Source organism: Hyalella azteca, unplaced genomic scaffold, assembly GCF_000764305.2.
Source record: "Hyalella azteca isolate HAZT.00-mixed unplaced genomic scaffold, Hazt_2.0.2 contig1118, whole genome shotgun sequence".
Taxonomy (NCBI): Eukaryota; Metazoa; Arthropoda; class Malacostraca; order Amphipoda; family Hyalellidae; genus Hyalella; species Hyalella azteca.
Window position 1 is genome coordinate 16089 of NW_025931450.1, and position 26077 is coordinate 42165.

General features: G+C 39.4%; 1 protein-coding gene across 1 annotated transcript; it reads right to left on the reverse strand.

The window, feature by feature from the left end:
• On the reverse strand, positions 1–26077 carry LOC108666956. The gene is made up of 25 exons (XM_018153931.2): positions 26072–26077; positions 25574–25697; positions 23788–23921; positions 22644–22750; positions 21184–21346; positions 19737–19877; positions 19109–19169; positions 18466–18563; positions 17932–18139; positions 16297–16466; positions 15908–16049; positions 15331–15428; positions 14876–15010; positions 14058–14242; positions 12617–12841; positions 11947–12166; positions 10964–11083; positions 10472–10631; positions 10162–10327; positions 9611–9745; positions 9024–9088; positions 8377–8497; positions 4417–7975; positions 2433–3893; positions 1–1864 (listed from the first exon to the last, which is right to left on the reverse strand). Exons 1-25 carry the CDS (start codon positions 26075–26077, stop codon positions 1700–1702), a joined length of 8169 nt encoding a protein of 2722 aa, XP_018009420.2. The 3' UTR covers positions 1–1699.

Below are 26077 nucleotides of genomic sequence, written 5' to 3' on the forward strand. Positions count from 1 at the left end.
AGTGCTTAAAGTTCTCGATTACTTAGAATAAAGTTGCTCAAACTGAACATAATAATATTACATCTGTCTTCCGTGCGTAAAAAGATACACAAGAAAACGATTATCATGTATATGTATACCATTGGGGAGCGGGAATTGGTTTCCATGGTAACCTCAGTTCAATAATTAATAAGCATAATTGAGTTGTGGAACAACAGTGAGTAAACACGGTGCATCAACATTAAGAAGCTTGGCCCACTTTAGTGGGTCGGCCAGACTCATTACGAAACTTCCCTCAGATAAATGAACAAATCGTATTTACGCGACTCGCTTGCCATTCAAGAAACTGGCAAGCAATAAAGTACTGCCTATTCCAAGCAGTCGCGTGCAAACCTTTGTTTCTCAATAACCTATTTTTAGACCCCGGCCCAAAATTCGAAAATTTTAATTAAGTAGTCATAAATTATATATCCATGTATGTATAAATTTTGGATAATATTAGATATCGATTTCCCAATCCAACACGTATACCCCGCGTTGCCTCGCGATTTTCTAAAGTTGAATATTTGTTGCAACGTAACATCACGTCGCGACAAGGATTGTTTGTGCCGGCCACAGTAGCTTCTATACATTAATTTATATTCAAAACACACACATAACACTATAAAGAAAATCTATTATATATTCGTGAAAGGTTTTCTGTTACATTGTTTTCAGCCGGTAATATTATAGAGGGATACAATCAACGGGATTCAGGATAGGATTATCAAATTGAAATCAATCTTGTACATCTAAACTCCTCCCACTTATAGACAGTAGAAGCCCTCATATTGAAGGATCAGACTTCAGCTATTAATCTCCAAAGCAAACGGATTTGCCAGTTTTTCTAAATTCTATACGGAATAAATTTTTAAATTTAACCTTTGATTGGTATTCAATTTACCTATTTTGGGTACTTATATGGATTACAATTCCAAATCTTGAGTCTCATGATAAAGACTGTTATCTTCTAAACTGCGTTGATATTTCGAAGTACTCGTATGACGTATCTTAGGTAAACTTACTTTTCAATCAACCAACAACAGCGAAAAACACTTTGATTGGAAAAAACGAACAAAAGATTTTTTTAAGTTATTCTCTGTTCATCAATCGAACATGGATAAAGTAATAGATACGATAAACACTTGCATTAGCTGCAGGTCCTTTTTAGGAGGAATTTCTAATACTAAGACGAATCTTTGTGTGTTGTACTTATCAAAAATATCTATTGCGTGCATTTTATTTTTTGTTATCGATCCAGCATTTATTCGAGACATACGAAACAAATTAATGTACTCGATACGTTTAGAGGAATTCACTTATCTACGTCTCATAATCGTGAGGCATCAGTCGGATGTTTGCAAGACTAACGAGAAGATATTATGGCTGGTAAAAAAATTTAATTAACCCTAAATTCAAATATTGATAGGATTAATACGCGATTTCATTCTTTTGTAGTTAAATACAGTTAATAAATTTGCGCATTTTCAGGTGATTAACGCGAGGCCTTTAATGGAAACAATGTGATATTACTTTTGATAGTACGTAGGTGACAGGAATCTTAGATGATCAAGGGTAAATCCTTGAAAAACGTGAGTTCTCAAACCGATCATCAAGACCGCTCGAAATTTGTTTTCAAAAGCTGAAGTGTACGTACGTTTTCAATGTCACTTAAGCAACTTTAATCGCTGAAGAAGATGGTTCGGGGCTTGCCGTCGTGCTGGAAGATCGGCGCCCGCTTCTTCTGAGCGTCCGCGTGCAAGGCCTCCTTCAGCGCCTGCGAGTCGGAGAGGTCCAGGCGCCCATCGAAGTAAACGCTGTTGATGTGCTGTAGCAACTGCCCCACCTGTACATCAATGATTATATTTAATGACAAAAATTAATTTAGATCATGATATTACTGAATTTTACACGCGATTATTATAATTTATATTAGTTTCATTGATATTTATCAATTAGGTTTCTCAGCTTCAAACAAACTGTGGTAAAATTTAAGATAGCGGGTACAAACTGCGTAACTAGCAAGAACTACAATTATTTCGTCAATATCGAATGTTGTTGAATAATTTTCACTGGAAGAGATTTTAATTTTTGCGAATTCTGATTATCTACACCAATGTAAAAAAATTCTTCGTGTAAGACCATTATACAGTATTGTTGCAGATCATTACTCAAGATTTTCACATATGCTTTCAATTGTATCGTACTCGATTATGAACGATCAAATACTCATAATGTATGCATTTTTCTAGCAATTATTATCATTCAAGCGGTAATAGCTCACGATTATGATTTCTTGAAATAATTCACATTTTTTAATGTGAACAAACATAAACGAAAAAATGCGTAAGTTTTACTTCTTATCTTTCTACTGTAAAATTTTATAGTATATCATATCGGTCGCAAATGCAAACCTTGTCTGGCAAATCACGATCACTCTCAGATTGCACGGCCACGCGCTCCCTCTTGTTCAGATTCACTTCAACTTGATTAATTTCGTTAGGTTGCAGCACCAGATACTTCTTGAAATTATCCCACATGTAGTCCATGACGTCGTAGGGGTTCTCTCTCTTGCTCAGATCTATTTTGATCTCGTTGAAAGCTTTCAAGATGATGGCGAGCATAATGTTGACCAGGACCATGCTATTCAGAACTGAGAAGATGAAGAATAGGAGAGGTGACAGCGAATTCGCTTGTTGCATTTCAGCGAAGTCGAATTTACCAAGCATCATTGAGAAACTGGTTTGAACAGCAGAGATAACGGTTGAGAACTGAGGCAGGAACAGGTAGAAGATTAGATAGAACAAGCAGCAGAATGCGAAAAAGATCACAGTAAATGCAATGAAAAAATATGACAGCTCGTCCCAGCACAGAGCAATGGTGAGAGCAAGCACGTCCATCCTTTTGTTGAACTGCAGCAGTTTGATCAGTTTCAATATAGATAAAAACATGATCAGGCCAAGGATGTACGTGTAATATTGGTCGATCAGTACAGGGTAGTCCATTCGCAGATAAGCGTTGCCTTTCGTTTGGTTGAATTCATGCGACACGTCAAGGGTGAGGAGCAGCTTATAAATGTACAATGCAATCTCTACCCAAGAGAACAGCACTATAGAAATTTCCGCAATGTTCCAGTACATGAGGAAGTATCCACATTTCTGTTTCTTTAATTCCCACAGCTGCCTAATTGTGAAGAAAACTGTCGATACGACAAACGTAAGCTCACACAACGTGAGAAATTTGTCGCTGGCGCTGCTCTCCAGTCGGAGAAGTCGTACAGGTTCAAACCTCCATTTAGTAACGATACCGCCTCCTTCGTTGATCTCAAAGTAAATCGTACCTGTCATGAATAAGTTAACATTGGCGTTGTATACGGAGAACTCAAAGATCACAGCTCGCGAGCGCTTGTCAATCCAATGAACTTTTTGGAGCTGATCCAGCCTTGCAATGACATCTTCTTGATTGCCATTAAGTCTGATGACGTATCCACCGGCTCCATAAGTTCCGAGACGACCCACACTTGTGAAGCTTTTTAGTTGCCTCGATGTTTGATACTTGAACTCAGGGTAATTACAAGAAGGATCAGAATGATTAAATAGTACCCAATTCGCACAGTAATCTTGATAATCTTCTAGAAGCACGCCTCGATCGCCAGTGCATTCTGGAAGAGTGTCGTTCATGGGGTACGGCACCGAGCAGACAAAGCGGGAGTTGCGTATCTGTCGCAGGATGGGGTAGCCCACCATCCGGTTGGCCCTGTCATCCATGAAGCCACGAAGGCCGTAGGGCGTGGCTCCGTTGTACCACCGCTGCGCTCGAGTTATGTTCATGACCGCGAGTTTTGCCCAGAGCCAGAACTGGTCCGTGTTACGCAGCTAAAACAAGTAAAAATATTATAATAGAATATCAATAGAAATTTAATTAGATATTTATGACAACACATGTGCTTAACATATTCAACGAAGAAAACCAAGAAAGGGCTGAGGTGGAGGAGGATGTAAAAATGACTTAGTATTCACCGCCATAAGCTATGTAAACGATAGATAAGTATTTATGATCCAGAGGCAAGCTTCCTTGAGATTTTTTACACACGAAGAGCTCATAAGGAAGAGTGACGCATTTGCGGTGCAAGTGGAAGGAAGAAGATTGTGCATTTTCATGACAGATGTAAATCGACTATAAGCAAAAATCTATTTACGTTATCCCCCAAAATTTGTTCTCAATACTTCAAAGATGTCTCAGAACGGAAGAACAGCCCTCTGATAGCATGAAAAATTAGAGCAATAGTCGATTGCAAAACAAAATAATTTATGTTTCTTCGTACAATGGTATGAAGTTACTGCGAGTCAATGCGTGACAAAAAGAAAGCGATCTCAGTGGCGATTAAATTATAGTTACCTGGTTTGGGCGTCCGTATGCAAGATAATTATCTTTAAGTTTAATGAAGGTATCGCTGAAATGTTTTTGCATCAGGAAAGCGTTGTAGTTAGTCTTGTCGGTAACAATAATGAGCAGCACGGCGAGGAAGATGCAATAAACTAGAACTCCGCGGACGATAAATTTCATGTCTCGTTCTTTGGTTAGTTTAACCCTCAAATTCTTCGTCTTTTCAACATCGTGTGTGACACCGATGACTCTATGAACGTCCCTCACAATGGATGGATCCAAGGGACTCATGAAAGCCCATTTTTCATCTTCCTTCAGTTGGGGAAGTTCCTCGTCGCAGTCGATGTCGTCCACAGAGTGGTCAGGAGCACAACAAAGGCTGCCGAAGCACGAGACAAACGCCACCTTAATCCATTGGCTCACCAGAATTGACACTAAAAAGGTCGTGAAGAAAGAAGAAAACCATTTGACGGTGGTAATCTCTCCCCAAGTGATCCCATAACTCCAAACCAGGAACAAAGACCCTGCCATAACCACAGCACAAATGATCCATCCAAGTAGCCGTGTCCACCACGGCAGACATTTTACAACAGGTTTCATTTTTGGTTTGGGCTCCTCGTCATGCTTTTCGGGGACTTTCGAGTTTTCTGATGCGTCTTCCTCTGACAATCCAGCCGTCATAAATTGAGTTTTCCTCTGTTTCTCGATGGCGTCTAGTGCTTTACATCTAACGTATTTTCTCGGACGAGCTCTTTTGAATATAACTCCAAGTAATGCTGTGAAGGGGAAGACGAAAATGATCACCATGAAGCCTTTGAACATTTGGGACAAGGCGATTGGAACGGGGCCGATGTACGCATATCCATCAATTGGAGACTCTCCTTCAATCTGGTAGAACATCGCATTTAGTAGCATGGAAACGAATAGAAACGTCGTACAAACAACGATTCTTTCTTTTCGACAGTAGCGGGACCCGATGGGGCGTAAGAAAACTGACATCCAGATATGGTCTTGATTAGCGTTTCTATTTGTATTTACGTACATCCTTTGTGAGAAAGTTGAGGTATCTTCGTTGTTATTGGCGCACAAGAATGTTCTGTCTATTAATCCTTCGCCACGATTCAGCGCAAGCCAGGCATTTGTTTCGAAGGTGTACTGCTCAAACTTCTGGAGGTCTCTGAACACAACACGTTCAAGCTGCCAGCTATCGTACGGCAACCTGCCTCTATTGTCTAAGAAAACTCGCAAGTAGTGCAGAGGACCGAGTGGTCTAGCCGTTGTCATCACAAATGTGTTCCTGTCGTATCGACGGTAGAGATTCGAGTTTGCTTTAGGCATAAATCGTACTTCAGTTTCATCATATGCACCAGACGCCATAAAATATATCTGAGATTCACATGGAGCGTCCGAATCGGGGCCTGTAACGAAAGTAACTTCATAGATGTATTTATCTTCGGGTTTATTATCTGGCAACGGAATGACACCTCTCCTTTCAATATCCTTTTTGTCTTTGTAGTGGCCCCAAATCATAGCAACGATAAACAAGACAATAAGTACGATCAGAGTAGCATAGAGAGTTGAATTATCAACAAAGCCCATGTTCGCTATTAAAAATTCGAAATTAATTTCGTTCACAGTTGGCAAAAATCCTGAACCGAACTGGGTAAGATGATTAGAGCCACATTTTGTGTGTGTTGCATTAGCAGAAAGCACTTTCAAACCCGTTGCTGACCAAGAACGTGTCGGTTCATCATAGAAGTAGCATCCAACGATCGTGATTTTGAAAAAATAATTTGAAGAAAATTTTGCATCTAAATCTTTACGAGTGAAATTGGATGGATGAGCATTATTAAGGAGTTTTCCAACACCAGCCACAAATCTTCCAGTTCTATTGTTGTTTGTGTCTGAGTCGATAAAAAGAGTGTGGTAATCACCTACAAAAGGCAATTCTCCTATTAGGCGGCTGAAGAGAAACTTTCCCGGAACAGGAAACATTTCGTGAGCAACAAGAAGAACGAGACGTTCGGTATTTGATGAAGGCTTGACAGCGATTAAATAAGCAGCTTGCGGAGCCGTTATATTGAAGTAATGAAAAACCAAGGGAATGGCTGAATTAATATTTTCAGTGACATTCGCTGATAATGAGGTCAAATTTACATTAGTATCCCGAGGAATTTCCATTTGAATTAGTTTTGTCGCATTTGTAAAGTTCACTCGATTTTCGTTGCTGGTAACAACTAGCTCGATGATTTTGGTGAATCTAGCTAAATAAACTCGGGTCGTAGGATGGAAGTGCGTGATAACAGGCCACGTAACGAACATCAATCCGAATTCTTTCCTGCAATCTGAATATTCATCACTAAATATTGAAGGACAAAAGTCTTGTGGAAGAATGACTGAACTGTTCAAGTCAATGGGGGAGCGGATAGTGAGTCCATTTTTCAAGGTTTCCTCTCCAATTTTTCCAATATAAATTGATGCGCCAGAGCTGGAACGTGTCGAAAATGATTCTCCTTTAACGAGCTTTGATGAAACTTGGGTATTTATGGACTCAACAACTGCATTCATCCGATTTAATTGACTTATACTCTGTCTACTGGTACTTTCCATTATGCTCTGCTTGTAGATGTCGCCCAAGTTATCTGGAATTTCCATGTTCGGATCATCAGGAATTGCTCCATCGTAGTCAAGAGCACCTTTGGCAGCGGCCTGTCTATCTTTGGGTGGCAAGAGTTCTTCGGCTTCCAAGATCCCATTCATGCCTTTCATCAGAGCTGTCATCACTCCAAGGGCACTCTTCACGAACGGTTCATACTCATAAGCTGATCCCACTGGAATGCCAGGCAGGGCACCTGAGATCTTTTCCAGCGTAGAGAGGCAATCTTCTCGAGCGTCCATGCCTACGGTCATGGGACCAGCTTGACTTCCTAGAATAAGAGATACAGAGCTGTCCAGTACATCAGAGAACACGTTGACTTCGGCGATGCTGGATGGAGGAGCTGAATTTTTCAAGGACTGCAGTTGTTGCGATTTAGAATCTGATAATTCGGTAAGCATCGCTTCTTGCTCCGTGATATTTTTTTGGAAGAAGGCGCTGTCTGAGATATCGCTCCAGTTGGCATTTGCTACTAGAGAGTTTAGTGCTTTTATGAACATCGAAATCTGAACGGAATCGCCCGCTGTGGAAAGAGCAGTCAGAACTGCAGTCGTGTTGTATGCTGTCACCATATCTTTAGTGGGCATGATGGTCGTAACGTTACCGATAAAGTACTCTGTGTTTGCACCGAATGAGTCTGAAACTTCTACGTACACACTGAAATTTCCGTATGGAAAAACAGCAGACAAGCGATTTTGTGACGTACTGGCCATGGCTGCTTTAAGGATCTTCCCGTCGAGTTTATATTCCAGATAATAAAAATTATATGCGGAGATGCCAATGGCTTCAGGGTCCTGCCATTTATCGCACGACACCGTAAATTGTGACAGGAGACAGTAATAACCGTTGACGGATGTAACACTGCAAGTCCCTCCGGTAGGTGGTTTGTTTTTCTTAATCACAATTTGTGAGTACCTGTAGAAATATTAAACGGCATAAAAGCAAACCAAACGAGCGCTTCGTTCACTACATTCACTGAAAATTTTTTGTGAATTATATCAGCTGATTTACATGCAATTTTAAACCATAAGATCAACATATTTACTATTTCACATGTGCCTATTAGATGTTTCAATAAAAGGCTCTCTGTCATGTATACTGCTGGTGACATGAAAGTGATATTAAAACAGTGAAGCATTTTATTTCATCCGAGAAGCATGCAAAAAATAACTTGAAGATACAAATAAAAGATTTACTCTACGCTCAATATGCAATTTAGGAACGAAAACCGGAAAGCAAAAAATTATGCATACGGTTCAAGGTTAAATAAAGACTTTGTTAAAGGCTTTTCAATCTAGAAATTCAAACTCAATTACCCGATCCGATTATCAGAGGTGATGATGGTTAGACGGACTGTGAATTTTTCCGATAATGGATTGAGCGCATAGAGTGACGGTGAAAGACTGACCGTCATCCCATCAGTCCCTGAGTCAAAGCCTGTCAACATCGATGCGTTAATACAAAATAATTGTTTTACACATATAAAGTAAAGTCTATATTATTCAGTTTTCTATATAAAACATCAACCAATACGTAAAAATTACTAATCTATTACGTTATCTTTTACGAACGTACTCTAATTCATTATACATGATGGCATGGCCTTCTTTAACATTATACGACTATACTATGTTCGTTTTGATCAAAGGATTTGTCACTAACGTTACACCAGATAGGTTATTTTCTGTGCAAAAATTCATAATTTAGATGGATTACAAATGAATCTCAATGCTTAAATGTGTCAATTCCTACAGTCATTGATTAAACATCGTTATACGAATGAGTGCAGTCCATCACTATTTTCGAATTATATTTTGTAATTTATGCGCATATAAGCAAAATGTGTGACTATAATTAATCGTTAATAAAAAAGGGAAAAATAATCATAACAAGAAAATTCAGTAGAGTGTGATCATAATGTAACGAAACTTCAAATACTCCGGAGTTCCAGTCTCGTGCTCACTTTGCTGGCATGTTGTCTTTGACGCGTCACAGTTCGGCTCGTCTATGACGATGTAGTCGCCATTGCTGTGATAAGTAACTTGCTCTCAGATTTTTATATACGTTCAGAAGTGCCTAAACATTCGATTTATTTCAAGATTAAGATAATAAAAGAGCTGTCAATTGGACTCACAAAGAATCCTCCCGTTCCAAAAAATAATGTGATACCATTTAATACTTCCTGGGGCGGCAAGTTACATGACTCGTTTATTGCATGTAAATTCCCTTTATTTATTCCAAACTTGACCAGTTTTGGAATAAATAAAGGGAATTTATTTTTTTTAATAAATAATGGTAATAAATAATAAAGGGTACAAAGTCTTTCTTTGTACCAAATCATTTCACACAAATAGAGTTCGAGCAAATTGATTAATAATCTGAGTAACCCTGATACCATTTAAAGGTTTAATTTAATTATCGCATTATATACATGAAGAAAGCCAGCACAAAGAAAAAAATAATCCGAAAATAACTACTGAGACACCTGAAGCTTTCAATAATATTTTTCATCATGAAGACCTATTTTATTCAAACAAAAATGATCCTTACTCCTTCCTAACTGCCCAGCTGTAGTATTGTGGCGAGGTACAGAATGCCGTACAGCTGCCGGCAAGAGTGAGGCGAAGCGCAGGGTTGACCAGTCTGCCGTCGCTCTGCGCCAAGCAAAGACTTGGCACCGCACATCTGCGACGAACCATAAGCAGCGAAGTGATAAATAACGATTATCATAATTAGTTACTGATCAATTAGTAGATGAATATGGAGCGGTTTCAGCTGCTAAGTGAATAATTTCCATGAAAGAAAGAGTTCAACAGTTTATTGCGCGTTATCAATCGTCTAAAATACGATGATTTGTTTCGTTTCCTATTTCATTGAAAGAAGAAGTAGTGAGACTTGATATGAGCTTTTATCTCAGTCATACTCAGCACGAAGCGCATTTCTATCATAGAATTAATGGTTATAATGATCAATGAGTTCCAAATATTTTACAATTGCGTTCAATATTTTAATTTGTTTGATCCAAATCAGCTGCTTTCGTATGATTATCGTGATCTTTACTCGCACTTATCTCAGCGTTAATCGTCCTGCGGCGTACTCACCTTATCGCTACTTCAGGCGGCGGTTGAGCCACGACTTTGAGTTCTAGTGTAGCTTTTGCTCGTCGCACGTCTTTTAGGACGACAGCCGTGAATTCATACGTGGCCTCAGGCAAATAAAATGACGACAGCTGTAATGTCATCACGGCTCCAGTGTACGATAGCATCCCTGCCATAGAAATGTGAGAGTAAAATGTAAAAGTCAAATCGAGAAATATCCGTTGACCATTACTTAAAATCATTCTTGGTTTACAGAGCGGACTTGAAGAGAAGTATTTTACTGTGTTCAGTCAGCTGGATCACTGTCACCCACCAGGTCCCACACCGAAGCAGCCGCCGCCGGTTCTGCCGACCGCCGCCTTCGGGGCGGGTATGGGCTGCGTGTTGACGTCCAGAGGAAAGTTCTGGGCATCCACCTGCAGCTTCTCCGCCGTAGGAAGTATTTGCCGACAATACCACTTCACGTCCGTGAACTGAAAACCAATATTACTATCTATTAATGAGGTATAAATATTTCATTGCCACACTGGTAGCCATAGATTCGGGAATAGAAGACTAAATACTGGCACAAAAAGTGCACGATTAATTTCAGGGTATAGATTAAATTACTAAGCCTTAATTAGAATTTTAAGGTAGAGCTCTGAATGAAAGGTGTGAACTGTATAAAAGATAAAAACACGTCAACCCCCGAAACCTTGGGTTGCATTTTGAGCGGTGATTTGGAATATTAAATAAAACGGTATCCTCCATCTCAGCCAATAATCAGCGAGTAGCGTCGCGCTGAGCATCACAATCGTCGGCTCACCGGCGCGCTCGGCTCGTCTGGGTCGACGCTCTCCGTGCCAGGCTTGAGGTCGAGGTTCTGCGTGTACGCGCGACTCATGCTCGTGATGCCGCCCGCCAGTATACTAGCGCTCAGGTTACTCTGCGCACAGCAATATACCAAAATAATTCTCCGTAATAACAAGTTTGATGTTTTCAAGAAGATATGGCCGTAAAACTACTATCTCCATTGTAAACTTTTTCTGGAGTCTTGCAGAGACTCTGGACAACCCTGTAGATGAGTTTAGTTACCCTGGTGCATCCTGGTAGGATAGAGCTTCTTACGTTTATACTTGCCAGCATATCTTATTTAAAAGCTCCTGTTTTTTACAGTTATACCAAAGTCACGGCTTATTTGTCCCGCGTGTGTTCTCGACTTTCTGATTAGCTTTGATATTCAAGAAATCCGCTACGAGGGAACAACACGAAACAATGTCGTCACTGCACATCAGTCATACTTTACCTTCCACGAGCAAATTTACAAATAATAATTTATGTTTAGGCGTCATACTATAAGTTCTTTGCTATTTTGATTCCTTAATGAACTCATCAGGACATTCATTTATACCCGGGAGCCCAAATTCTATTTTAACGGCCAGATAACCGCTCCTGAATGAAGCGGTTATCTCGCCGGTAATCTAATAGCCTGAATGTTCTACATAGGAGTACAGACGACAAAATTGCGTTCATCAAGTGCATGCTTACATTGATCGAGTAATCGTTGCATCGCTCTCATGGAATGGGAATGATGAATAAAACCGACTATACATACCTTTGGATTACGTCAAAATCTCCGAGCCTGTATGGATGCACTGATGAAACAATTGAGCTTCAATTGTCAAGTCATGCTAGCTAGGCTAATTGGTAATTTAAATAAAAAAATTACTAGGATTATCTAACGCTATATCTATGAAAGAATAACACAATAATACAATTTGGCAGTATAAAAAAAGTACCTTTACTTACCCGAATAACCTGATAATAGGTGTAGTCACTCCTGATGAGGGCGATCACCTTGCTGGCCTGCACGTCGACTGTGAAAGTGAACTTGTAGTAGCCGATGTCTAAGAAGAGAGCGTCTACGACCAGCGTTGTGTAGTTCCAGGAACTCAGAAGTCCTTCAATGGGCTTTATTGATAGAGTTGTTCCTGTTGTACTGTTGACCATTTCTATTGTCCAGTACCGCCTGAAATTATCACAATAAATGAAAAATAAAAATAGAGTTTAGATGCCGTCCTTCATGTTTGAACCCAGCAGGGTTTAAATATAAAATGTATATATCTATACAACATGGCTTTGAAGAGGGCCTCCTCCTTCCTTATCGTCGGGATAATATCTAAATGCCACCCATAATATATTATTTGTTGCCACATTATTCCGAGCCGCAGCTGTTCTTTCTTCTGTCAATAAAACTTGAACATTTTTATAAATGAAGACTGCCTGGAGGTTTTATTAATTCAATTGATGATCATTTTCGTGGCAGGCTCCGAGCGGGAGGCCAAATAACGGTCCGTAACGCCCAGCCTGTTAGCAAAACACACCCTTGAGGCTACAACTCCCATCGCATTTAGTGATATTGTTAGTCAGTAGCCAAGCGACTTCTATTTAATTATCAATGGTTCAATTGGTCACTAACTTGACAGTGACGGTCTTGTTGCATTCGATGATGGTGTTCGACATGACCCTGATGGGTAGACTTTTGATCTGTGATGGCGCGTTGTACACCTGCTTGACGGCGTCCACCACGCTCACGTTAGGCATCTTGCACGGGATGTCGGCCACCACCACATCCAACTGAGACGTCAGCACGTTGTTGCTCAGGTCATATGCCAGCCCTCTAACCGTGAAGATTCCTTCCTTCCTGAATTTGAGAACAAATAATGGGGATGGCAGTGGCTTCAGTATGCATCATGAGACAATATATGGTTCCTTGCCTGTGTGAGAAAATATATGCAGAATAGCTCGGTTTGTCCGAGTCTCTAAGATCATAAAGATTGCATGGAGCAGCAAGTTGCGGATTCGAAACTCCCAACTAGTTGCGAAAATTTTTTGTATAAATCAGAAAAGTTGCCGGGTGTTGAAGGATCGGCGACAATCCAACATGGCCTAATAAGCGCTTACACAGCCATGTAAAGTATAACACATATTCTATAACCTATAGCCACACTGTGCGATAAATCGAATATCCTTTTTCAATTGATATAAATTTAAAATATTTGATCATGCACAACATCAAATTTTCATAGTTCGACCTACTAATAAATTATAAATGTGCAGCGGTCTCTTTCGAGTTGTAGCGGGACAACTACACACCTTCTATGGCGTTACTGGATCTCTGCTCGCGCCCCGCAAGGGCCCTAACATACGAGGATTTCTCAAACCAAATGAATTTTCAAAGGCGACAAGGTATATTTTAATATAGTTGAGAATCAGCAGCCACGATAAAGGACTATAAACAAAACCCTAATTAGTTGACAAAAGCTCATCAAGATCTAGCCTATAGAAGTTTACAGAAATTGTAAAGAATGGCCAGTCAGGCAAAAGTAGCCTCCCTACTGACTACTCGCAATCAGCTGCTTCCGGAGAAAATTAGCTGCCACACTTTTTCTCTTCAGTCTTTGTTAGAGAAGTGCGGCGGCTGAAGAAAACTCGGCGTTTAAAGCGCGGCCAAGGCTGGCTCGCTACAGAGTTGTGGCAGATTTGGAACATGAAAAAATCACGTCATGCAAAAAAAATCATTTCAACTCGAGCCATGATACGATGACTGTGGGTAATACCGATTAACATGCTGAAGTGAACGTTTAATATAGGCATTGTATACGATGTTCAACCAATTTGGTGACTTTCCCACCCAGCCATGACAAAACTTTTTATTAGAGATAAACGAACACTACCTCATAACTCATCAACGGCAGGTAGGTAAAGCTTGTTCAAAAATACTTCTTCGACAATCTAAAGTCCAGATTCACTGAGATGGAGCCTCGAGCGACAATATGAAATATTTTCAGGCCGCATTCCTCATACTTATTGAGATATATGGGAGGATAGTTGCCCTTTCAGCCCCGGAGTTTACTGACGTGTAAGTGTGTTGCAGGATCTGATTTGAGGAGATGTATCCTTTGAAGGGAATTTCAGGATATCTCCTGGAACAGGTGAGTTTGTCCCCAAACGCTTCTTCTGTGGAGTTGTCGCCCCAGTTGATGATGAGGCATGATACGGGAGTGAGGATCTCGAATGTGGAGATCACGGGCTTCGACACATTCTGCCACAAAGAAAGAGTGACAATAAGTGGCTTTATTAAAAATTTCGAATTTGCTGACGGATATATTATTTTTATTCGATCGAAGAACAGTGACTAGATTGAATAACGAAACGTAACAACCACGACGGATTCGAGAATTCCCATTGTTTTAATATTTGCCTTGTGCGCATGCCCGAGCAAAATATTCGGCCTCCTTAGCATAGCTTCTGATGAATACAGGTACGATAACCAAAGAGAAATTTGAAGAACATGAATCGAGCTGAATAAAACGAATCTATATAATTAAATACGAACATTTTAATAATTATAAGAACCCTGTGATCCTGTAATTTATCAAAGCGACAACAAAAAGAAGGTTCTCGAAGGCCTTGATGATCAATATATACTAATACAGTGGAGCCAAATTCCGCAGCCATACGTTTTTTCTCTTCAAGTTTAGTTTAAGGAAAGTTTAAACAAGAAGTTTAAATGAACTAATTTCATAAAAGTGCATCTTATTACTAAAACTTCAACGACGTTACTTATGTTATTTAGAAAATTTTCCATCTTTGCAGGGTATGTCAGGAAATTTAATCAGCTGGGGTTGTAATTTGTTCACTACATTTGTTCACTACAATAGAACGCGTCACTCACCACAGATCCCAGCACACCGTCGTCAGATAAGGAGAAGCCAGCGATGCTGTCGACGTAAGTCACGTTGAGGGACGGCGCGACGACCCAGCCTTGCTTGCTGTTGTACGCGCTTACGGTGAACGTTACCGGCCCCACCTTCGATAGGAGAGCTCATAGTTATTTCCATACAGGAGCTAAAAAAGTCTAAGGCTAATTGTCGTGAATATATCACACAATTTGCTTACGTCGGGATATGAACAACCGTTCTTAGGGAACCATAAACTGCAAACGAAGATAGTGTTACTACTGTGAAAATCAACAAATCTTATTCAGACAAACGTTGGAAGAAAAATTATAATTCTTATAAATATCACTAATTCAAGTGAAAAATGACTGTAAATGTGCAAATATCTATACAGAACTTCAATGAATTGGATCGACTTGTAACCTGACACGTATGGTAGTCCACAACTCACACCGGGGTAGGTGATGTTGAACTTGTAACCTGGGACGTAGTCGACAATTTTCTCCTCCTTTGTCGGCAGGATGTAAAGCCGCCACTTTTCAGGAGTGCCTATGAGTAAATCTTAATTAGATCTCTCTCGAGTTAAGAACACTCTGAAAACCACTACCTTAATTAACACAAAAAAATTAGTTCATTAGTTGAAATTAAATAAGACAATTTAACTTTAAACTCGATTGCTCATACAAATCAAGCAAATATTTTCTGGTCCGGAAAATTCTTAGCCGGGACGTAGATAGAATTTGATGTTAATTTAATAAATAAGTACTTCTAAGAGTTTTTTCAATTTTAAACTAGTATTTTCTTAACATTCTTTTAAATAATACATAGTTTGCAAAATTTGAAAATAGTACGATACTATAGTGTTTTCCTTGAAATTTTTAATCGAACACTGAGCTGCCCTTGCTAGCCGTGTACTTGAAAATTCCAAGTCAGACGTTGAAAAGATATGAGGAAATATTGTCAATTGAGTTGTTGACCGTAAAAACCATCTGAACCTAATTAAAGACAACACTAGCAAGTTGGCAGACCTGTCAAGGTGCTCGGAGTCACCAGGGTCGTCAGGTTAGAAACGAAGATGTTACCGGCTGGTCCGTTACCAGCTCGTTCTATTCCGTCCAGCACCCAGGTGACCACGCCCGTTACGTTCCTGATGCCTTCCAGGACCTGGATCTGTTGTGCATAAGAATTCATATTAGTGTAAGTTCTCCAAAGGAAGATAACATTCAAGTAAATTCGAGCAACTACGGCATTAAATACACGAGCTATTAACATCATAGCCTAGAGATGCCAAGGTGCCACCTTCGCTGCAAATAATTAAGTGTTTCATCTCACCATAATACTGTTTTTAAAAAAGTTATCATCTCTGTCTCAGGGTACTCAAAACAAGAAGCAAGTAACCGTGATCGCAGGACCTCACCTGCACAGGAAAATGTGCTGCCGACACCTCGTTGGAAAGGTTCACTAGCAGGGAGTAGTTGCCGGCTTGCGCAGGCTGCAGCAGGTAACCAAGCTTTAACTCCTTGGCAGCGCCACTAGCTCCGCCCGGGCCTTTGCCATCATATGTGCCAAAGTCTTCCACCCGAGGGGCTGAAACATTCAATGCAATACATTTTTCAGTTTAGAAAAAAATAAGAAAATTTCTTGTATTTTCTTATTCATAGACTGGAAATATAATTCGGTTTGAAAATTTTAAGATGAAATTACGACGATTTTCAGATGCAACTACAGCCAGAGGTAGAATAAGTATTTCAATCATTTCTTTGGCTTTAGAATAGCAATTAACCAAGAAGCGACAGAAGATAAAAAATAAAGAAAAATTATATTCATGTTAAGTAAGTTGTCAAGTTGGGATGAGTAACTTAGAAAGCGTGAGTTTCTTTTCGTGAATGCACTTATTAGTTCGGCATATCTTGATCTACCACATCTCACACATCATTAACAGAACCAGCAATCGATAATCTGAATGTAGGCTATATTATTATAGAGATCGTGACAATTGTAACCCGCGTGTACCTCACAGAAGAAGTAAAGTGAAGAGACGACTGGTATTTAATACCAGTCTAGGTACTGTAAGGTTTTGGTGAGATAATCAGATAAGTTGGTACACTCACAAACACTAGCATCACGCCATGAGGTCAAGGGCTTCAAAGCACCATAACAAATTAGAATTTATTTTCGAAAACAACCGTGTTGTAAAAAATATTTATTAGGATATTAATAAATGCAATGTTTGTTTAATCAAGAGAAAGTATTAATTGAATATTATTCGCTAGTGTTAGGGAAAAAATTAGTCATGAACACCGAGCTTCTGTCCAACGATTTAAGAATCACAAGCTTCTCAGGCATTAAGAAAATAGAAGTTGCAGCGCATTTTATGCAGAGGTGGGCAGTAGCGCGCTACTTGTAGCGGTAGCGGTAGTGGCGCTACATATTTAAGTAGCGATACGAGGTTGTGCCGCTACAGCGCTACCGTGACATTTATAGATAAAGCCTTTAGATTTTACTTAATAGTATTAAATATTATTTTAAAAACCAGCATGATACATACATAATATAAATTACAGAATAAAACTGTACGAAAAATTTCGGTGTAATGTTGTTAACCTCAGCCTGTTACTAGTGTAAACATGTTAGTTGTTAGCAGAGGTGGGCAGTAGCGAGCTAAATGTAGCGGTAGCGGCGCTACATTTAAAGCAATTGTAGCTGTAGCTGTAGCGCCCGCTACATTTAGAGCACGTAGCGGTAGCGGCCGCTACATTTTCAAAGTAGCGCTGCCCAGCTCTGATTTTATGACTAAAGCTTAGTTATCGAATTGCTATTATATAAATCAAATGTATATTGCGAACAGTAAAAACTATTAAATAATTCGAAATTCATTTTTTCTATAGGCTATGAAATTCCTTCGCCCCAAAGGATGTTTTAATATTTGACGCAGCAGCGAACTTTTTTCGTTACGGGTCACATAGAGATAGGAACTTCAACAATTATGTTGCGAGTGCTGAAAAGCAAGATTTTGGTTAAACGAATTACGTTGTTGGACTCCCAGACTCACCGACAAAGACGTCGCTCAGTGCCGTAGAGGCTGTTGTGTTCGCAGTGTACGCTATTGTTATGGTTAGATTCCAGGGAGGATGAGCAGCAGACGGGAAGGTTAGGTTGACCGTGAAGTAAGGGTCGATGTTGTAGCATGGGCAGCTCACAGTTACCACCCATGTATCCGTTACTTCAGGCACCACGTGAACAATTGTTGAAAATGTTACCTGCAAATATGAATCTTAATTTGATCAATCATGAATTGGACGTTTATTAAGCACTATCTTGGTTATCACCTGCCGCAATGGTTATATACAAGCATGTGCATCACAGTCACCAGCAAATTAATTCATAGAGAGAATTGGCATAGAAACCTGTCGTTGGTCAATTAATGGGAATTCAATTAATTTCCAAACTAAATTGATTAATTTGCTGCACCAAAACTTCCTTCAACATAGTACTGAAAGATTATCTGGGGATACTAATATATTCCCTACAATTTGGACGGTTACATACTTCCACCTGTAAAAGAAATGGTCAAATGATGTCTTACGTTTCCCAAGAAATTCTTGGCGTATCCAGTGATGTTGTACGCGCCCTCTAGTGCGTAGGTCAAAGGAACTGTCCAGTTGAAGGTCGTGGTATTGGCGTCTGCATGGAATGATGGCATCAGGTTCGGCATTTAACCCAGACATTTAACCCAACGACTCGATAACGATAAGCTTAACTGCAGTGAAGGTCCAATTAATAATAAGAGGAGTTATTTGTCAAAATTTATGCGAGGAACATAAAATTGTACTTTTTATCTCTATGAATTTGTTAGTATCAGAATAATATACGCGGTTTACAAATTTTATTCTCGTTCAGTTTGAAATCTATGGATAACATTTTCTGGTATTACCACAAGATTTACTTCCTCCATGACAAGCAATCTCGAGTGCCCTTGCTGGGATATTTTTAAACTGAATACAAATAGAAGCAGCCATATTTGAGAAGCAGGTGTAAAGAGGAGTGGCCTTACTTGCGTGGTAGGTGTAGAGAGGAGTGGCCTTACTTGCGTGGTAGGTGTTGAGATAAGTAGCCTTACTTGCGTGGTAGGTGTAGAACTGTAGATAGAAGTAGCCTTACTTGCGTGGTAGGTGTATAGATAAGTTACCTTACTTGCGTAGTAGGAGTATAGGTAAAAGTGGCCTTACTTTCGTGGTAGGTGTAGAGAGAAGTGGTGTCGACCACCATCGTAGCAAATATGGGTGATCCCTGACGGCAAGAAAGAAATCAAAAGCTGCCTCTTGTCGTGCCTACCGGCAATCTTTAATCAAGAAGCTTGTAGACGCAACGTTTGGCCTTCACGCTATTTTAAATCAAAGTAAAAATATTAGAGCATATATATGACGCAAAGTTTAAAATGTTAATTTTTTCATTCATGTTCATGTACTTTTTCAACATACCAATAAGTATATAACTATAATTTATCGACATATTGACGTTTTTATAATTAGTTACTCTAATGTTACTCTCCTCTGTAATAATACATGAATTAGATATTTTTCATGCCGCAGCATGGAAATTGCAATGATGAAATCATTTCAAGTAATTATTTAAAATAAAATGTTACTTCAATTCGTAACTAGAGATGATAACATCGAAATTTGTTCCTCATTATACAACTTCATCGAGAGCACTGACACGAAAACTAAGAAATCGTTCAACTATTTTCTCGAAAATATTATAGGTCATAAACAGCCCATTTGATGAATGATTTGTTTCCTGACTAGGTTTGCCTTATTGATCTTCCCAGCTCTTGAAATAATAGAATTTCCTTACGGTTGGAATGAAGACGGAATAGTTCATAAGTTGAGCGTAGCCCTTCCATATTTCCGGCGCGACGGTCGCTGGACCGATGGCGGTCTGACAGATCGGCGACGACGAGTTCATGATCGTGACTCCGTGCAACCAACTCGAGATCTGCAAGTCCAATTATCTTACTTATTTGAACTTTTTGTCTGCAAGTAGTGAATAAAATTTGTCTTCGTTATAAGAAAAAAATGTACGGTACATTGAATGAGATTTCTCTGGGATATGTGTGGACCAATTAATTTATCTGGGATCTCAACAGTTACATTTATGATGATGCAATTTATAGTTTTTAATTCAACCTTTGAATTTCGTTTGATAATTCTCGCTTGATCAATTCAATGTGCTACACAAGTTCACACGAGTGACTTTCCGGTCACAAGTTTTCGTTAAAATGTTCCTGTAACGAGAAAGTGAGTGTAAGCATGCATAAACAAATTAGATAGGTGAATTTTTTCGTACGTCGAATCGCTTTCAGGCTGTAAAAAGAATTCAACATAAAAAAATATTCGTAATAACACTAAAGACTTGCACGATTTAAGCGCACGTTTTTACTGAATAAAGAAAAATTTCATCATTTGTCTAGTGGGAGTTAAATAAATAATGTAAAACATGATTTGATTTTTTGTGCGTCCCATGTACATTTCTTATTCATTAGCGTGATTAATATTTAAATATGGATAGAACATTCAGAAGTCAAACAAAGTTCAGCGATTGTGCACACTTAACATCAGAAATACGTTCAAGTTGAGGAGAAAAATGCCCTTTAGTTCTCATTCCCTTGTTTGAAAAGTGTACAACAAATTTTATTGGCTCATCTGTCAAATTTAATGGTCTTATATGAAAATTTCAACCCGGCCGGGGCATGAACTGTTCAGCCCACGGCTGCTCAAGCTCATACGGCGGGAATATATAAGGCCTCTGCGATACGTGCTTTAATTGAACTCAGTCGCTCGATAACTTCCAATTAGGGCTGATGCTCATTTCAGTCTTGCCGGCCATTCTTCTGTCCTATAATTCTCACCCGCACAATCGGTAACGTGTCACCACGGCAATATCGATAGTACAGGTCAAACGGTCAAAGTTGATATTCTATTATTATATCGCGGTGCTTAGGCTAAGAGAGGCAGTTATGACATATTTCCTGAACGTTATTATATGTCAGCATTTTTGCATTAGAAGACCAGATTTTATATGCAGGAAATTAATTGACGCCAAGCGATAACAAAGCTGAGAAAAAATCCTCCGATTGTGTGAGAGATAAAAATCTCCTTGTCATTCTTATTTCGAGGTTGTAGCGCGGTGTTACACTGCGGTGTAACAAGGTGAATGTAGCACGGTGTTACACCGTGCTACATTCAAAATTATTAGAAATATAGAATCAACCTACAGCTGGCCAGCAATAGAATTTCGTGACCTGCAGGCTGATGAGGAAGGATGTGTTGTAGATGTACTGCTCAGTGGCAGCCGTGTAGGGCTGCGGGACGTTGCTGGCGTTGACGGGGGCGGGGGCGATGCAGATGATGGGTGGCAGGAGGCTCACCGTTGGGTGTGCTTGTATCATGATCCGCACGTCGTGACTGGAGGGGGGAACACATTTCAATTTTCACGAAATAATACACAATTTAGAAGTCAAATGGGGCAATTAATTACGAAAATTTAGTTTTGGTGAAAAACGCGAGACAATATGTTTGGTACATATGTATGTATACGTACAAGTTAATTGTGTGGGACCTCATTTGAGCTTCGTCCATCGAGCGGGCAGGATGAATAAATAAAATAAAATATCTCCTGAATAAATCTTACCCATACAACTAAAGGGACCTACTTTCATGCCTCATAGCAGATTTCCCTCATCAAATTGATAAGTTTAGGTCGGTCAATTTTACTTTCCCGTGCCCCACTCTACGTAGAACATAACGTTCCCATCAAAAGAACTCTATTTATGATTCTTTTCACTCACGTTTAGCTTAAGACGCCATGGTGTAGTGATTCAATTATTGATATATTGACCTCACTCATTGCTGTGAATTTACTTCAACGAAATGCAATTTATTTGTTTCATGAATGAGCTCGCACATCCACCTGAAAACGTGCGAGAAGTACTAAAAGGTCATTTTCCAACTTTAAAATCAAAGAATTATTTCAGTTAAGATCAAAAGGCCGAACACCTCAAGGAGTTTCGTTCTAAAACTTTACTGGACGCGATCAACTTCACTTAGAGTTTCGAATACCTTCCTCCCCTAATTAGGGGATTTCATCCTCTTAAAATAGAATATGTCGATTTAGATTTAAATATTGCGGCCTACTTAGAATTTTTCCAAGAAGCATTTATTATGTTTTATCAATCCGATTTATTTAAATCGAAACACCTTTCTGATATATTTAATGATTATCTATCAAAAATTGGGATTAAAGATTTTAATTAAAATTACACTATAAAGCTACTTTACTGCAGTTGTGCGCCAGTAACTTCACCAATTGAGAGCCACGAATTTTGAATATACATTTTACAGTAAAATATTACTGGTATTTTAGTCTCATCTCGGGCGCTGGTTTGTTAGATGAAATCGTGCCATCGTTACCCATTGTCAATAGCTTTCAAATTCCTAAGCTTAAGCAACTATCACAAGCGATAATTATAAAAATGCGGTCAACACTTCATTTGCGTTCAAATTTATAACTGTTGTTGGGTCCCAGATCGCTTGTGTTAGGTATCTTTAGAGTAAACTCTATGCCGTTAAATGATAGTTAAATACCTCGAAACAAGTTTTTAATTATAACAATATAGGTTATTGAACCACTTGATTGAAGCTAAATGAGATCAGTTATTTTCCAAGAGCACCCGACAATTCTAAATACGACAGTTCATTTTACTTGTAGGCCAGGGTAAGGTTGAGAATAGCTCCTGCTGAGCTCAGTAAGGTGTCTTTTAGATGCGCTTTCACCGTATCATTCCCGCTGACCACAGTAGTGTAGATGCCCTGAGAGATGAAACATTATGCAATATTCTTAAATACAACTAATGCATGTTTCTCTTAGGCATACTTTTCGCTTTTGCGAATCAGAATGTTGCGCTTTATATTGCAGCCAAACATGTATTCAGGGTGTATTTACGGTAAAAGACTTGTATACATATTTCTTACAGTAAGATTATTACGAGGGGAATCCGGAAAGTAGTACCCGTTAGGGAATTAAAAAAAAGGAAATAAATGTTAACAAATGTAAACATGTTTATTGAAAAGAACATTTATTACACTACTTCTCTACCCAATCTCCGGACAAATTTAAGCATTTGTCGTATCGTGTCACGAGTTTTTGTATACCAATGTCATGTTCCTCCGCCGCCAGTGTTTCTGGGATCGGCAAGGTGTACTGCTCATCGATTTCAAGACTCGTGGAGACACAATCAAGTTCAATGCAATTGTGCAACATTAAAAAAAATACGGCGGGCAATTCAAAATCGACGGCGAGGTCTGTTGTCTACTGGCGTCATTCTCCTGCAAAATGATGCCAGGCCGCATACGGCTCGGATAACACAACTTCTCCAAAAATTCAAGCGGGAAATATTCGACCATCCACCCTACAGTCTGGACTTTGCTCCTTCAGATTTTCATCTGTTTACGAAATTCAAGGACTTCGTGGCAGGGACAAAGTTTCAAAATGACGAATAACTGAAAGAACACGTGACTGCGTATCTCAATACACTGGCTGCGGAGGCATATGACGCTGGTATACAAAAACTCGTGACACGATACGACAAATGCTTAAATTTGTCCGGAGATTATGTAGAGAAGTTGTGTAATACATGTTCTTTTCAATAAACATGTTTGCATTTGTTGATATTTACTTCCTTTTGTTCAATTCCCAAACGGGTACCACATTCCGGATGTTCCTCGTATAAATTACAATACTTAAAATTATTTATGTGACATTAAACTTTACTTCAAAAATAATTCTACGTCACTGTATAGTTATCAGACGCAAGAGAGCAATGACAGCAACGAATTATATGACTTACAGTTGTAGAAGAGGTCCTAAAGCCAAGGTAAGTTCCTTCAGTCACGCTGTACAATTGACCAGACAAGTCAAAATCGTTTGTTGTGGCGCCGCTTAGGGTGACCAAAGTCACGGGAGTGTAGCTGGTGATGCTTGCTGGAGGAAAATATGTAGATATTTCTCATCGTACATTGATAAATTCAACATTCATTGTATAATTTAATGGGTAGGTGGTAATGAGTCCATTTAATGGACAGGTGATATTGATGACTGGTCTAAAACATAAAATACACATGCGAGGTAATTACGATGTTTAGAGAAATATCTACATGTCATACTGCACCACGCTAGATAAAAATATTAATAAAATGAACCACACAAAAAATTAACAGAATAATAACTAACATTGCACAGTCCACGCAGAACTGCTTTCAAAATTGTACATAATATAGTAGGATTTGCTGGCGGTGTTCAGTTAAGACGTGAACAAAACTCTGGTAGTACCACAACTCTTATTACGCAGCTCTGGTAATACCGCTACTCGCATTACACAGCGCTGGTAGGACCGCAACTATAATCACACAGCGCTCGTAGGACCAAAACTCTCATTACACAGCTCTGTTTAGACCGAAACTATCATTACACAGCTCTGGTAGGTCCAAAACTCTCATTACACAGCGCTGGTAGGACCGAAACTCTCATTACACAACGCTGCTATGACCGAAACTCTCATTACACAGCTCTGGTAGGTCCGAAACTATCATTACACAGCTCTGGTAGGTCCGAAACTACCATTACACAGCGCTGGTAGGACCATAACTCTCATTACACAGCGCTGGTAGGATCGCACCTTACACTGTAAAGTTCTAGTGACACGTACACAGCTCATCACATGTCGAAGAGAAGCTAAGATTTTCTAAGCATGTTGAAACGAAAGCTAATGCACCCAACAAACTTCTTGGTCTAATCAGACGCTCCTACGAGTTCCTTGATGCAGAAGCGATAAAGCAGTTGTCTGTTGCTGTCGTGCGCCCGAATCTAGAGTTTGGAAACGTTGTGTGGTCACCGAGATTTGAAAAGGACAAAAATTTAACAGAGTATGTTCAAAGACGTGCAACAAGGATAATTCCAGGCTTGAAGGGCAAGTCCTATGAAGAAAGATTAAAGATTATGAAGCTTCCAAGCCTCAGTTATCGACATACATATATACTATTTATATATACTTTACTCAATTAAGCTAATTTAGGTCTCTAATTGCTAGTTTTTATGATTGTATCTGAAATTGTTAGGCGAAAATAGCCTGCATGCCGAATTTCAGATCTCTAGAGCAATTAGAAGTGGGCTAATTTTTGTTGTCAATGTTAACAACAAACAAACAAACAAACAAACGCGAAGCTAAGCTAAGAAAAACGTGTTAATATATTTTCAGATTTGAAATGCCTAGCACCATATCGAACCCGGTGGAAGTCTAGTAGCTACTACTTCAAACTATCGTCAGTCTTGAAAATATCCGGTCAAATGACAAGATTTAGATCTTCTATGAACAAGGCACGAAAAGTTCAAGATTCGGCGACAGGCCACATCAGGCCTACTCGTTAGCGCCGACATCAATATGTTACGTTATTACATAGCAGGCAGGATTGCAACTCACAATGGACAGAGCTGGCTGATCTGTAACTCACACTGTACAGAGCTGACTGGTCTGTAACTCACACTGTACAGAGCTGGCTGGTCTGTAAAACTCACGCTGGACAGAGCAGGCTGGACTGCAATCCAGAATGTACAGACCAGATAAGACTGCAACTCACACTGTACAGAGCACGCAGGACTGCAGGCAGGGATGTTAGGACATGATGCGGAACAGGTTCCTGTGCAGGCTGTGCGGCAGGCGCCCCCGCAGTAGGTGCCCGTCACGCAGACTGGAGTCAATTTCTGCAGATAAAACAATCAGCAAATGCAATTTTCAATAAGTTGTGATCGAAGATTTTGCTGGTTTTTTAAAAAAACTAGTAAAAAATTAGGTATGTCGAGATCATTCATTGAAACTCACGAATAAAAAAAGAACAATTGCAACTGGATAGGAAAAGAAGTTTCTGAACCACCACTTTCGAAAATGGCTCAGTTTTTTTTTCGAATGAGTCTTTCTATGACAAATCTCTTTAGTGAAAGGTCATGTTAATTGCAGGATTTCTCTCAGATCGTCAATTCTACTCAGAGATCCCAGTCTTAGCCTCATCATTTTGAAAGTTTTATCTACACCTAATCACTTTATGCAATTTTTGTCCCGTACATTCAACGATCCCCACTCGCAT

Excerpts from the sequence above, each read along its gene's own strand:
- LOC108666956 (XM_018153931.2), bottom strand. Across the intron at positions 22,751-23,787 it reads TTAGGACCTCTTCTACAACT|GGCATCTACACTACTGTGGT; the intron begins GTAAGTCATATA and ends TTCATCTCTCAG. Across the intron at positions 7,976-8,376 it reads ACCTCTGATAATCGGATCGG|GTACTCACAAATTGTGATTA; the intron begins GTAATTGAGTTT and ends ATATTTCTACAG.